This window comes from Anomaloglossus baeobatrachus, chromosome 4 (assembly GCF_048569485.1).
Source record: "Anomaloglossus baeobatrachus isolate aAnoBae1 chromosome 4, aAnoBae1.hap1, whole genome shotgun sequence".
NCBI lineage: Eukaryota > Metazoa > Chordata > Amphibia > Anura > Aromobatidae > Anomaloglossus > Anomaloglossus baeobatrachus.
Genome location: NC_134356.1, coordinates 379,833,611 through 379,847,337, shown reverse-complemented (window position 1 = coordinate 379,847,337; position 13,727 = coordinate 379,833,611). Strand labels below are relative to the sequence as shown.

Below are 13,727 nucleotides of genomic sequence, written 5' to 3'. Positions count from 1 at the left end.
TTCTGGGGTGATTGCCAGACAGTCCCTGTATAGGGGTTCGCTCTTGGTGGTCTCCCTGGGGGAGTCCGGTGCGCGGTCCCGGGAATTCCCTTTCGCTCCGTCCCTGGAAGGTATTTCCTGTATTTATGTTCTACTGTGTTTTTGTTCCGTTTATGTACATATTTGCTGGTTGCATATTATAAACGTCTTGCACCAAGAACTCGTCTCTGGTTGTCATTGCCCTAACGCAATCGAAATCCTCAATACATACAATAGTATTACAGCCAGACTCGGGAAGACCTAACATTTGTACAGGCACCTTGTGTCGTGTTGTTCCGGGGAACAGTTGCCTGACGTCTGCCTGGGGCCACCACTCTGCTTCTTACTGCCTGTTGGGATGCTACGCCTCCCTCCCCCTGTGCACTGCTGTCCTCGCTCTGCATATCCTCCTGCCAGGTTGGGTCAGTTACTGGATCATCCACCACGTCGTCTTCCTCTTCTGCACCCTGCTCCTCCTCCTGACTTCCTGACAATTGTGTCTCATCATCGTCCACCCCTTGTTGAGACACGTTGCCAACTTCGTGAGAACGTGGCTGCTCAAATATTTGGGCATCTGTACATACAATCTCGTCATGGCCCACTTCAACAGGAGCTGGCGAGAGGCCAGAATTTGTGAATGGAAACATGAACGAACAGCTCTTCCGAGTGTCCAAGTGTGGGATCAGTAATGTCTGTGGACGTGTACTCGGCCTGGTGGTAGGAAGGAGGATCAGGTTCTGAAATGTGCGGTGCAGTATCACGGCTACTGACACTTGACCGTGTGGAAGACAGAGTGTTTGTGGTGGTGCCAATCTGACTGGAAGCATTATCCGCTATCCAACTAACAACCTGTTGACACTGGTCTTGGTTCAAGAGCGGTGTACTGCTGCGGTCCCCAAGAATTTGGGACAGGACGTGCGAGCGACTAGATGTGGCCCTTTGTTGTGGCGAAATTAGAGCTTGCACACAACCTCAGTCTCTGCCTGCACCACCATCACGTCCACTTCCTTGTTCAATGACAACGCCCTTGCGCATTTTGGAATGCTGTGCTGATGTGTATTCACTAGACTTGTGCGTTATATCCAAGTTTTTGCAAAACTCACACAAATGCAGCGGAAAGCTGCCACCAACAGGCACACACGTGCGGTTTTTAAATGCAAGCACGGAGGCACTAAGAACCTAACAGGTCTCTATCCAGGGACAACGTGGAGCCTCCCAATTTTTGGCTGCCCTGCCTAAGGGCTATACTACAATAGACCCACTTCCTTCCAATGGGCACTTCAGGTTTACAGGCCCTCATGCACGTCTCTATCCAGGGACAACGTGGAGCCTCCCAATTTTTGGCTGCCCTGCCTAAGGGCTATACTACAATAGACCCACTTCCTTCCAATGGGCACTTCAGGTTTACAGGCCATCATGCACGTCTCTATCCAGGGACAACGTGGAGCCTCCCAATTTTTGGCTGCCCTGCCTAAGGGCTATACTACAATAGACCCACTTCCTTACAATGGGCACTTCAGGTTTACAGGCCATCATGCACGTCTCTATCCAGGGACAACGTGGAGCCTCCCAATTTTTGGCTGCCCTGCCTAAGGGCTATACTACAATAGACCCACTTCCTTCCAATGGGCACTTCAGGTTTACAGGCCCTCATGCACGTCTCTATCCAGGGACAACGTGGAGCCTCCCAATTTTTGGCTGCCCTGCCTAAGGGCTATACTACAATAGACCCACTTCCTTCCAATGGGCACTTCAGGTTTACAGGCCATCATGCACGTCTTTATCCAGGGACAACGTGGAGCCTCCCAATTTTTGGCTGCCCTGCCTAAGGGCTATACTACAATAGACCCACTTCCTTCCAATGGGCACTTCAGGTTTACAGGCCATCATGCACGTCTCTATCCAGGGACAATGTGGAGCCTCCCAATTTTTGGCTGCCCTGCCTAAAGGCTATACTACAATAGACCCACTTCCTTACAATGGGCACTTCAGGTTTACAGGCCATCATGCACGTCTGTATGCAGGGGCATTGGTGAACCTCACAATTTTGGACTGCCCTGGCAAAGGAAAATACTACAAAGACTCACTTCCTCAAAATGGGCACATTAGACTCAAGAGGCCTTCATGTACGTCTCTTCTCAGGGACATCGGAGTGCCACACAATGTTTTCACGTAAAATCTTTCATGTATTAATCTCAAAAAGTAACATACACCAGCTCTATCTCACTATTGGGTATGTGCCCTTAACATTTCCGCCATGAAAAATCATTTTGGGGTCATTTTGGAAGGTTTTCTGGTGAGTCCGTAAAAATGGCGTAAAACGCGGAAAAAATTGTTCACAGCTGTGACTTTTCAGTGATAAATGCTTCAAGGGGTCTTCCCCATGCTGTTGCCATGTCATTTGAGCACTCTTCTGAGACTTTTGTGACATTTTTAGGGTTTCTCCATGCTGCCGGGGGGTCATTTCACAAAAATACTCGGGTCTCCCATAGGATAACATTGGGCTCGTTGCTCGGGCCGAGTACACGAGTATCTTGGGAGGCTCGGCCCGAGCTTCGAGCACCCGAGCTTTTTAGTACTCGCTCATCACTACTAGGAGACCCAATCAGGATTAGTTTTGGAATCTGACTGCACTAAAACAAAAGGTACATCAAACATGAGGCCAGTATAATGAAGGTGACAGAACAATCTAAATATTGCATGTGGTGTGACAGCCGGAGACCAAATAAAAGCAGTAGGTGGAATAACGGTGGGCCCATAAATGGAATTTACCATTCTGGGGAAAAAGGGTGTAGGGTAAATGTGTGGTGACTGCCATGGTCAATAATACAGATAATGTAAGATAAAAAAAGACATTGTCTATGGACATTCATAATAGTGATCTTTGTTGGATATCAAAACATTATAACTGCATACAGTGGTATTCCACTAAAACGGTCCAGGAAACCCCAAGCGTGAACCCTAAGAGCAAGCTCACTCAGTTAGCCAGACTGGGGAGCGGGACCCGATTATTTTCAGGCTATAGGGGCCAACTAAGAAGAGAACAGTGTGCCAAGGGAAAGGTCAAAGATCATCAGGCAACACCAGCGGGAACGGGACCCAACGTGGTTCCCTCAGCGTCAGCGGTGTCCAGAACTTTGGTTTATGAAGTTGTCGGTGTCAGATTTCTTTGGACTGAGAGAGTACGCAAGGGACCCTTTGGCCCCTAATGTCCCCGTCACAATCACTGAGTCCTGGGGCACTTCCCCCTACCCGTGAAGGGATTAAACATCCAGCTGCCCACTCCATCGCCACCGGGTACTCCCAGTCGCAGCGGTGGTACTCTCTCTTATCACACACAATGGGTGGCGTCACGAATTTTAATCATACAACCCCCTATAAATACCCTCCATTTATTTTGAGTGGCCGCATGACCCCCAGGTCCGGAGACCCCTCGAGCCACCGCGGATGCGGATCCGAGCAGCCCGGCTGCTGACGCGGGGGCGTGACATTAGTGATGTCCTACGACATTCCCCCAAAGAACTTTAAACACATAAAAAGAGAATATTATAAAAGAAATAATGAATAGATAAAAGAGACCCTCATTTACCAATTAATTTCCCTGGAAAATCCCTAATCCACATCTTTCTCAATCCTCCATAACATCTATGCCTGCACCTCCCTCACAGTTCACCAGTTTGTCGTGTACACCCTACTCAACCTTCTCTCAGCATAGCAGTCAGCCCTTGGTGCTGCGGTTGTGGTCATGGGTAAGATTATTTCCTCCTACACATACCAAAGCTAAGAGCTTGAACTTCACCATATCCAATCTGTTGACCAAGAAAATGGTGCCTTTACACCAGGTGGATGCATATGGTTTTGAAAAACTGATGGCTGTCACAGTCCCCCAGTACCAATTTCCCAGTCACCATAATTTCTCTAATAAAGCTGTCCCTGCCTAAACCATCATGTCACTGACACCACCTATTCCTTTTAAAACTCTGTATCTGACAGGCTGCATTTCAACAATGACACTTGGACAAACAAGCATGGCCAGAAGCGTTACATCTTGCTGACTGGGCACTGGATGACTCTGGTGGCTTTGGGAAGGCAGCAAAAGGGCTGCTTCACAATTCTTGAAATCTCCAAAGCTTGCGTGAAAAACCAATGTATTTACCACTACCTCCACTGCTTCTGCCTCCTCTTTAGGACGTTCTCCTGCACCCTCAACTTCTCCTTTAGTGTGACCAGCGTTCCAACAGTGCAGAGAAAATCCCTCCATCACAGCATTGCGCAGCCAGGCTCCCTGCAATCAGAAAGTGTTGCACATCAAATGCATTGGAGAACGCAGTCACACAGTTGTATAGTTGTGGACAGCTATCCAGGCTGAGTTTGAGCAATAGTTGTGTCCACTCAACCTGGAGTTATGGAAGCATGTGTGCAATAATAATAGGAACCTGGACACTATCCCAGCCAGGATGTGCTGCTGCAGAAGACAAGATCACTGTATGCTCACTTCTGCAGTTCTATTAGCATCGCTACAGGGGTCATTTGGCCTCTTGCTTCACCAGTTAATATGTGATCTCCTGATACAGTGGAATTGCACTATGCACATATTGCTGCGACTGTGTCAGCAGCGATGAGCCCTGCTGCAGTATGTCAAGACGCATAGCCTGGCCCTACACAGTCTGATGGTGGGGCCCTTAGACAATTTAGTTAGGGAGTAACTAGATTTTAACAGAGGTACGGTGTTCCTTGCTTCCTTTTAAGGATTATATATTAAAAGTTACGTTTTATATGATATCTCATTTTTCCTGTAACTGTCTTGATGCCATCATCAGTATCACTATTCTGGTCATGTACATGCTAGAGCACACTTTGAGTATTCTGCAGGAGGAGGAGATGGTCCCAGAGGAAGAGGAGGATGGAGAAGGGATACCAATATCTCTAATGTCCAGACTGGCATCGCACGGGCGGGTGGCATGGGAGTGGGGAATACAGGAATTGAGGGCGGCCTATGGTACCAGACAAGATGCAGAAGCTGAGGACCAAATGGAGGAGGATAAGAAGGAAGAGGTGATGGGCATGAAACAGTCAGGAGATAAAAAATAGATCCCCTTTCTGTTGTCAGTGGTTGGTGGGAGGGAGTGGAGGAAGCAAGTTTGAGTGTTACCTCTCCATCAACACCCATGGACTTGGACCTCACAGAAGCGTATGATACATGATGAGCACCTTCTTGCTCCACTATCTGCAACATGATGCTCGTATTGTTCTGATTAGAAATAATGCTCACTAGTGGGTTGCCTCTCTGTTAGATCCATGGTACAAGAGTAACGTTTACCAGATGCTTCCCCCCTGGAAATGGACACGGGCATGCTGGAGTACCGAAACAAGCTGGTACACAATCTTAAGAGTGGTTTTCCCTAAGGTAGGATTGAGGCCCACAGTGTGCATTGCAGTTCTTGACTTCCAACCCCAGGAATATAGAGTTGACATCGCAGAAACATTAACAGCAACAGCAGTTTAAGTGGCAGAAACTATTCCTGTGAGTTGTGGCACACATTTTTTAGACCATCCTGTGCATCAGCAGAACAGAGTACAAGTCTGACAAATAGTGAACAACTGTGATGGGTGTCAGGTCCGAGCATTCCTACATGAACAGTGTGCTGGAAAGTTTGCCAGTTGAATAGCCACCAAGGTCTCCCGATCTGACCCCCCCTTAGACTTTTATCTTTGGGGTTCATCTGAAGGCAATTGTCTATGCTGTGAAGATACAAGATGTGCAGCATCTGAAACAATGGATACTGGAAGCCTGTGCTAGCATGTCGTCTGTGGTGTTGCTATCAGTGTATCAAGAGTGTGAGAAGAGGGTTGCATTGACAATCCAACTCAATCGGCAGCACTTTGAACACATTTTATAAGTGGTCATAAAATTGTAAATAACTAATGAATGAATAAAGTTACATTAAAACCAAGCACACCATTGTTTTTCTTGGGAAATTCTCAATAGGTTTGATGTGTTACATGACCCTCTTCCCATTGGAAAAAATAAAGTTGGATCCAAAATGGCTGACTTTAAAATGGCTGCCATGGTAACCACCCATCTTGAAATGTTTTCCCCTTCCCATATACTAATAAGCCACAAACAGGAAGTTGATATCCCCAACCATTCCCATTTTATTTAGGTGTATCCATATAAATGTCCCACCCTGTATATTGGAGGCCCACACAAGTATCCAAATTTTTTTTATCTCTGCTGAAATACTGTGGCAGGAGTACAGAATTATCAATCAGTATTTATATGCTGAATTGTCTATTTGTGGCAGGCTGCAGGACTAGAATTTATATGCTGAAATTTCAATTGCTGGCAGAAGCGCAGAAGTAGCAATCTATTTAGATGAAGTGGCTTTTTGTGGCAGCACCACATAATTACCACTATTTAGATGATGAAATGGCCATTTTTGCATGGTCCACAGATTTTGCAATTCATATTTAGATTATAAAATAGCAGTTTTGAGCTGGACCACACAAATACCACTATTTAGATGATTAAATAACAATTTTGTCTGGACCACAGATTTTTTTCACTAGTTACAGGCTGAAATAGCAATCTGTACCTATTGAACAGATTTTGCACTATTTAGAGGCTGAAATAGCTATTTGGAGGGGGAAAACAGATTTTGAAGAACAGATTTTGTAGAGGCTGAGATAGCAATTTGTGGAAGGACCAGACAATTAGCAATGACTAGATGATGAAATGCCGATTTGTGGCACACAGCATTCCCTACACTACTCGCCCCTGCACTTCCCTATTCTACACTATCGCCATCTAACTATCTCAACATACCTAAAATGAATGAAACCAAGAAGAAAGAGTCTTTCATTTGCCAGATAGCAAATGTACCCACACAAGCCATATTTATGAAAATATAATTATTTTATTATAAATGCTGTAGGTACGTTGGTCCCCACGTGCTACCCTGGCCCTCGGCGTCATATTCTCCTGGTAGGTTGCTCTGCCCTTGGCTATTATCTGTTTTTGGCCTCTTTGGCCACCTTTACTCTTTTTGAGCTTTGTCTGCCTGGTGTTACTAATTATGGTATGACTGCCGTTCCTCAGTAGAGACTTGTTCTCCTGAATGATTGCCTGGGACACGTGGGGTTTTTCCCCTCCAGCACCATTCCCTTGGTCCTATATTTATTGATGTATGCCTACAATTGATTCCCCTACAGCATTTATAATAAAATAATTATATTTTCATAAATATGGCTTGTGTGGGTACATTTGCTATCTGGCAAAATGAAAGACTCTTTCTTCTTGGTTTCATTCATTGGTAGAGTTGTTGCCATTTTAATTATTAAGTGGCCCTCTTTTGATTTATACCTAAAATGAAGCCCACTAGCTAAGCTAGCTTTATAGCAGCAGCACCATCCCTAAGCTTTGGCAATCACAAAATGCGCTGACGCTGCATGTCTGCATTTTATATGTAGAGAGACATGTGACTTAGACAGCCAATGACACAAGCCCTTGTGTCTGAACGTTGTAGATGTTTTCTGTACCCTGATTGGCTGCTAGAACATGCACACATAAAGTAAAAAAAAAAACCACCTCATCTGACCTCTCCCCACCCCCTCCCCTCATCAAACACGTCCCCCATGCTCATCATGCAGCACCACTATCCTAGCCAAAGTGCTAATGAGGTAGAAGAAAAGCTTTAATGCAACCATGAACAGTTACCAAACAAAACCGATCTTTGCTGATTTTTTTTAGATAATTGCTCATGAATCCAAGCCCGAGCCGAATGAGCCAAGGCTCATACCGAATTTAAAATTGGAAAACCTTTTTCGAACAAGTTCACTCCTCTCTAGTTTGGTCTACCCCTTTAAACACACAAGAAAAAAATCATGTATATAAATTCTGTTCTAATTTTCAAATGTCTAATTTGTTTTACATTTCTGTTATTTTTTTTTTTAGATACTGGAGTCATTACAGCTACTAGAGACTTTGATTTTGAAGATGCCAGTCCAAATAGATATGATTTCCAAGTCTCATCCACAACTAGTCTATTAGGTGGCTCTGATAGCACAGGCTTCACTGTGATTATTGTAAATGTTAATGAACCTCCTACCTGCGGTTTAGATTTCCAAGCAAAGAGAGGTTAGTGTATAAGCATTTCTATTTCAAAATAGACTGTTTGCCATCTTGTAAGAATAAATGCTGTATTCTCTACTATAAATTCTAAGAATAAAAGTAAAGAGTTCTATGAAGACATAAAAATAGGAGGCCTGATTATGCCTGATTGCTTAAATACAGGGAATGAGAGTGACTTCTAACATTGTTAATTATTTCTAGGATGCATAAAATATAAGGGGAACTTTAGATATCCTTAATTTGCAGTAGTTGCAGCTTTTCCTTATTATACACATCCCAATTGCTGAAAATCCTCTTTTAAAAGAAATTAGAAGCTTTATTTCTATCACAAAATATGAAGCATGAAGCAATTATTATACAGTAGCTAAGGTTTACTGACACTGTACATTACAGTACCATGTCAATGAATATAGGATACTAAAGAAATGCAAGTCATCATAATAATCTTGCCTAGATCCCAATGATCTTCTAAAATAGTTTTACATCATGTCACTGTATAAAGAATGTAAAGCCTGCTTTACACATTACGATCCAGCATACGATATCGTATGCGATCGTAACCGCCCCCATCGTATGTGCGGCACGTTCAATTTGTTGAATGTGCTGCACGAACGATTAACCCCCGTCACACGTACTTACCCGTCCATACGACCTCGATGTGGGCGGTGAACGTCCACTTCCTGGAGTGGGAGGGACGTTCGGCATCACAGCGACGTCACGCATCAGCCGGCCAATAGAAGCGGAGGGGCGGAGCTGAGTGAGACGTAAACATCTCGCCCACCTTCTTCCTTCTGCATTGCTGGCCGGGAGCCGCAGGACGCAGGTAAGATCTGTTCATCGTTCCCGGGGTGTCACACACTGCGATGTGTGCTACCCCAAGTACGATGAACTATTTGACGTTTAATTCTAGAGAAATGAACGATGTGCTTGCGATGAACATATTACCATTCAATAGCAATCGCACGTACCTGTCACACACTACAATGTACCTTACGATGCCGGATGTGCGTCACTTACGACGTTACCTGCCGACACATTGTAAGATACATTGCAGCGTGTAAAGCGGGCTTAAGATTTGCTTGCTGGGTTTTTTTTGTGCATTTTTTTTAAATCAAGAAACTATTATATAAATTCATGTGTTGAAAACAAAGTAACTCTTTACTTTAATCTAGCAAGCATACGAATTGATGAGAATTTTCCCATGTACGCACCTGTTTATCAAGTGCCAGCAAAGGATGAAGATAATGGTGATAACCTGACGGTAAGATTAACATTTATGTAGTCACTGGCCCAGAGAGCAATATCTACATATCTTTATTAGTATGCATTGCTTATATAGAGCTATCATGTTCCAAAGTGTTACGTACATTATCATCGCTGTCTCCAATGTGGCTAGCAATCTAAATTGCCTTTCAGTATGTCTGTGAAGGGAAACCAAAATACTCAGAGGAAACCCACTCATACATCAGGTGAAGGTACAAATACCTTGCAGATGTTGTCCTTGGTGGCATTTGGACTCAGGACCCCAGTACTATAAAATAAGTGTTAAGAACTACTGAGCCACCATGCTGCCCATGCTGTACATATACAGTGCCTTGCGAAAGTATAAGGCCCCTTTGAATTTTTCAACCTTTTCCCACATTTCAGGCTTCAAACATAAAGATAAAACAATGTAAGGTTATGGTGAAGAATCAACAACATGTGGGACACAATTGTGAAGTTGAACGAAATTTATTGCTTATTTTAAACTTTTATAAAAAATAAATAACTGAAAATTGGGGCGTGCAATATTATTCGGCCCCTTTAAGATAATACTTTGTAGTGCCACCTTTTGCTGCCATTACAGCTGCAAGTCGCTTGGGGTATGTGTCTATCAGTTTTGCACATGAAGAGACTGAAATTCTTGCCCATCTTCCTTTGCAAACAGCTTGAGCTGAGTGAGGTTGGATGGAGAGCGTTTGTGAACAGCAGTTTTCAACTCTCTCTACAGATTCTTGATTGGATTCAGGTCTGGACTTTGGCAGACTTTAGACGTTGCGACATCGGTAACGACATATCGTCGGGGTCAAGACGTTAGTGACGCACATCCGGCGCTGTTACCGACATCGCAGCGTGTAAACCCTAGGAGCGACGATCACCGATCGCAAAAACGTCAAAAATCGTTGATCGGTGACACGTCGCTCCTTTTCATAATATCGCTGCTGCTGCCGGTACGATGTTGTTTGTCGTTCCTGCAGCACCACACACCGCTGTGTGTGAAGCCGCAGGAACGACAAACATGTCTTTACCTGCGTCCATTGCCAATGCGGAAGGGAGAAGGTGGGCGGGATGTTATGTCACGCTCATCTCCGCCCCTCCGCTTCTATTGGCCGGCCACTTAGTGACGTCGCGGTGACGTCGCTGTGACGCCGAACACACCTCCCCTTGAAGGAGGGATTGTTCTGCGGTTACAGCGACGTTGCCGACCAGGTATGTGCGTGTGAAGTTGCCGTAGCGATAATGTTTGCTATGGCAGCAATCACCACATATCGCATGTACGACGGGGGCAGGAGCTATCGCACTCGACATCGCTAGCAATTGCTAGCGATGTCGCAGCGTGTAAAGCCCGCCTTTAACTTGGCCATTCTAACACCTGGATAGGTTTATTTGTGAACCATTCCATCGTAGATTTTGCTTTATGTTTGGGATCATTGTCTTGTTGAAAGACAAATCTCCGTCCCAGTCTCAGGTCTTTTGCAGACTCCAACAGGTTTTTTTCAAGAATGGTCCTGTATTTGGTTCCATCAATCTTCCTATCAATTTTAACCATCTTCCCTGTCCATGCTGAAGAAAACAGGCCCAAACCATGATGCTGCCACCACCATGTTTGACAGTGGGGATGGTGTGTTCAGGGTGATGAGCTTTGTTGCTTTTACGCCAAACATATCATTTGGCATTTTGCCCAAATAGTTCAATTTTGGTTTCATCAGACCAGAGCAACTTTTTCCACATGTTTGGTGTGTCTCCCAGGTGGCTTGTGGCAAACTTTAAACAACACTTTTTATGGATATCTTTGAGAAATGGCTTTCTTCTTGCCACTCTTCCATAAAGGCCATATTTGTGCAGTGTACAACTGATTGTTGTCCTATGGACAGACTCTCCCACCTGTAGATCTCTGCAGATCATCCAGAGAGATCATGGGTCTCTTGGCTGCACCTCTGATCAGTCTTCTCCTTGTTTGAGATCAATTTTTTGAGGGATGGCCGGGTCTTGGTAGATTTGCAGTGATATGATACTCCTTCCATTTCAATATGATCGGTTGCACAGTGCTTCTTGGGATGTTTAAAGTTGTGGAAATCATTTTGTAACCAAATCCAGCTTTAAACTTCTCCAGAACATTATCACGGACCTGCCTGTTGTGTTCCTTGGTCTTCATGATACTCTCTGTGCTTTAAACAGAACACTGAGACTATGAAAGTGCAGGTGCATTTATAAAGAGAATAGATTACACACAGGTGGCTTATATTTCTCATCATCAGTCATTTAGGACAACATTGGATCATTCAGAGATCCTCAATGAACTTCTGGAGTGAGTTTTCTGCACTGAAAGTAAAGGGGCCGAATATTATTGCATGCCCAAATTTTCAGTTTATTCTTTTTTTACAAAAGTTGAAAATAAGCAATAAATTTAATTCAACTTCACAATTGTGTCCCACTTGTTGTTTATTCTTCACCATAACATTGAAATTTGTATCTTTATGTTTGAAGCCTCCAATGTGGGAAAAGGTTGAAAAATTCAAGGGGGCCGAATACTTTCGCAAGGCACTGTAGTACAGAACCACAGTTTTAGACCACTTTTGTGTGAGATTTAGAAAAACTACTCTTAGAAAATTGATCTTTGCAAATCAAAAAGTTTAAACTTTTTCAAACAGAAAAGTCAGGCCCTTGATGAGCAAGAATAGCACAAGATGCAATATTATTTTTTCCATCAAAATTAATTGACAGAAGTCTATGAACACTATTGTATCTCAAGACAGTCTGAGGATGATCATCATTAGATCCACCTTTGCCATAAAAGTATTTTTTTTTCCCTTTCCTGGGTGTGCTATTTCAGATATCTCCACTATTTTGTTCTGTCCTATCATATCTTGGGAAGGACTGTTTCTTTGCTGATTATATTTACAGGATGATAAGTGGTAGGAATTCCAAATCTTCAGCTAGGGGTTTATCCGTCATGGTAAATCCCAGTTTTTTTCCCTGCAGAAAATTGGTGAGTGATTCTCCTGCCAGCATCCTTTCCTTTTCTTTTAGTTTGGGTGCCTGGAAGATTTCTCATATTACATTTGTTTCTTGGTTCTTCTAATTTTTTTCTTTCTGTCCTGGGTTTCAACACTCAGTGTCAATGCGTATTCTTACAGTACCAACATCTGTGGCACCCCAGTGGTCTGGTTGTCACAGTAGTGTTGCCCACAGAGAGGTTAATACTAAGCCTGGAAGCAAGCAAGGGATTCCTTGGTCAGTAAGTACCTACATTCAACACAGTTCCTACTCCGGGCCAGCAGAGGGCGCTCTAAACCTGTTCTGGGGAGCTTCCCAGAAGCTCTGACCTGGGGGAGGAGTTAGAGGAGTGACAGTTGGGAGTTGACTGTTGGAGAGAGGGGAGTTCGAGCCAGGAGTTTGAGGAGAGCAGACCGTTTTTTCCTGAGGTCGGGGAGCTGAGAGAAGCTCAGTCTAGGGGAACGGAGTCTGACAAAGAGGCAAAAAGGAGGACGATTCTTGGGAGTGGAGCTAAGCTAAGCTAAGCCTGCTCACTTCAGAAGGGCACGCTAGAAACCGGACACCGGAGTCCGTGGCTGTTCAGGTACTTGAGCGCCAGTAGCTAAATCCGGAGGGCAGGAGGATTACAAGTCTCCTGTCAGCAAAACGGTAGCTGCGATGGCCCACGCAGCCTGCCATAAAGGTGAGAGAATTACCACAAGTGACAGAGGAGAGGGCCTCAGCATAGCTAATGCAGAGGGGGCCCTGAAAACCAGGAAAGAGAGTAGTGGGTAGGCCTCACACCCACCTGGCCAGGGCTTCCCCGTCTGCTTCCAGGCTATTCGAACCACCATCATCACCACCTGTACCAGTCTCCCAGGACTTTATCACCGATTACCAAGTAAAGTGAAAGGTAACGAAACTGCAGTCCTTGTCCGTTATTGTCCACATTCCTGGCCCTGCACCCTGAAACCTACCAGTTGCCCAAAAATAGACTCTCCAACAGTTGCCCCGGGGTGCTGTTCCACCTGTGGGGAGCGAGATCACCTCAGCTGCGCCATCATCATCTGCCCCGGGGAATACACAGCACAGCGGCAGCCCACATAGCCGCAGTACCACAGGTGGCGTCACGAACCTTTACTTTTAACTACATCTCCCATCATCATAATCATAATCCTTTTATTATTGAAAGACACCATCAGGGTCACGGAAGCGGGCCACGCTGCTGCGACATCACCGGACTAGTACGGCTCGGTAGCGAGTACCCCCCGGCCCTGAAGCTGGGTGTATCACATCCACGGTCAGGCAGGGACAAATCAGGGTCAGATTAGGGGCTATCTTA

The 13,727-nt window shown here is 44.7% G+C and overlaps 1 protein-coding gene across 1 annotated transcript in view; it reads left to right on the top strand.

Moving 5' to 3' along the window:
• LOC142302424 (cadherin-related family member 3-like) overlaps positions 1-13,727 on the top strand; it is a 338,150-nt gene that overhangs the window by 34,564 nt on the left and 289,859 nt on the right. The window contains 2 exon segments of the mRNA XM_075343486.1: positions 7,973-8,155; positions 9,322-9,410. Of these exon segments, the coding sequence (XP_075199601.1) occupies positions 7,973-8,155; positions 9,322-9,410 (272 nt within the window).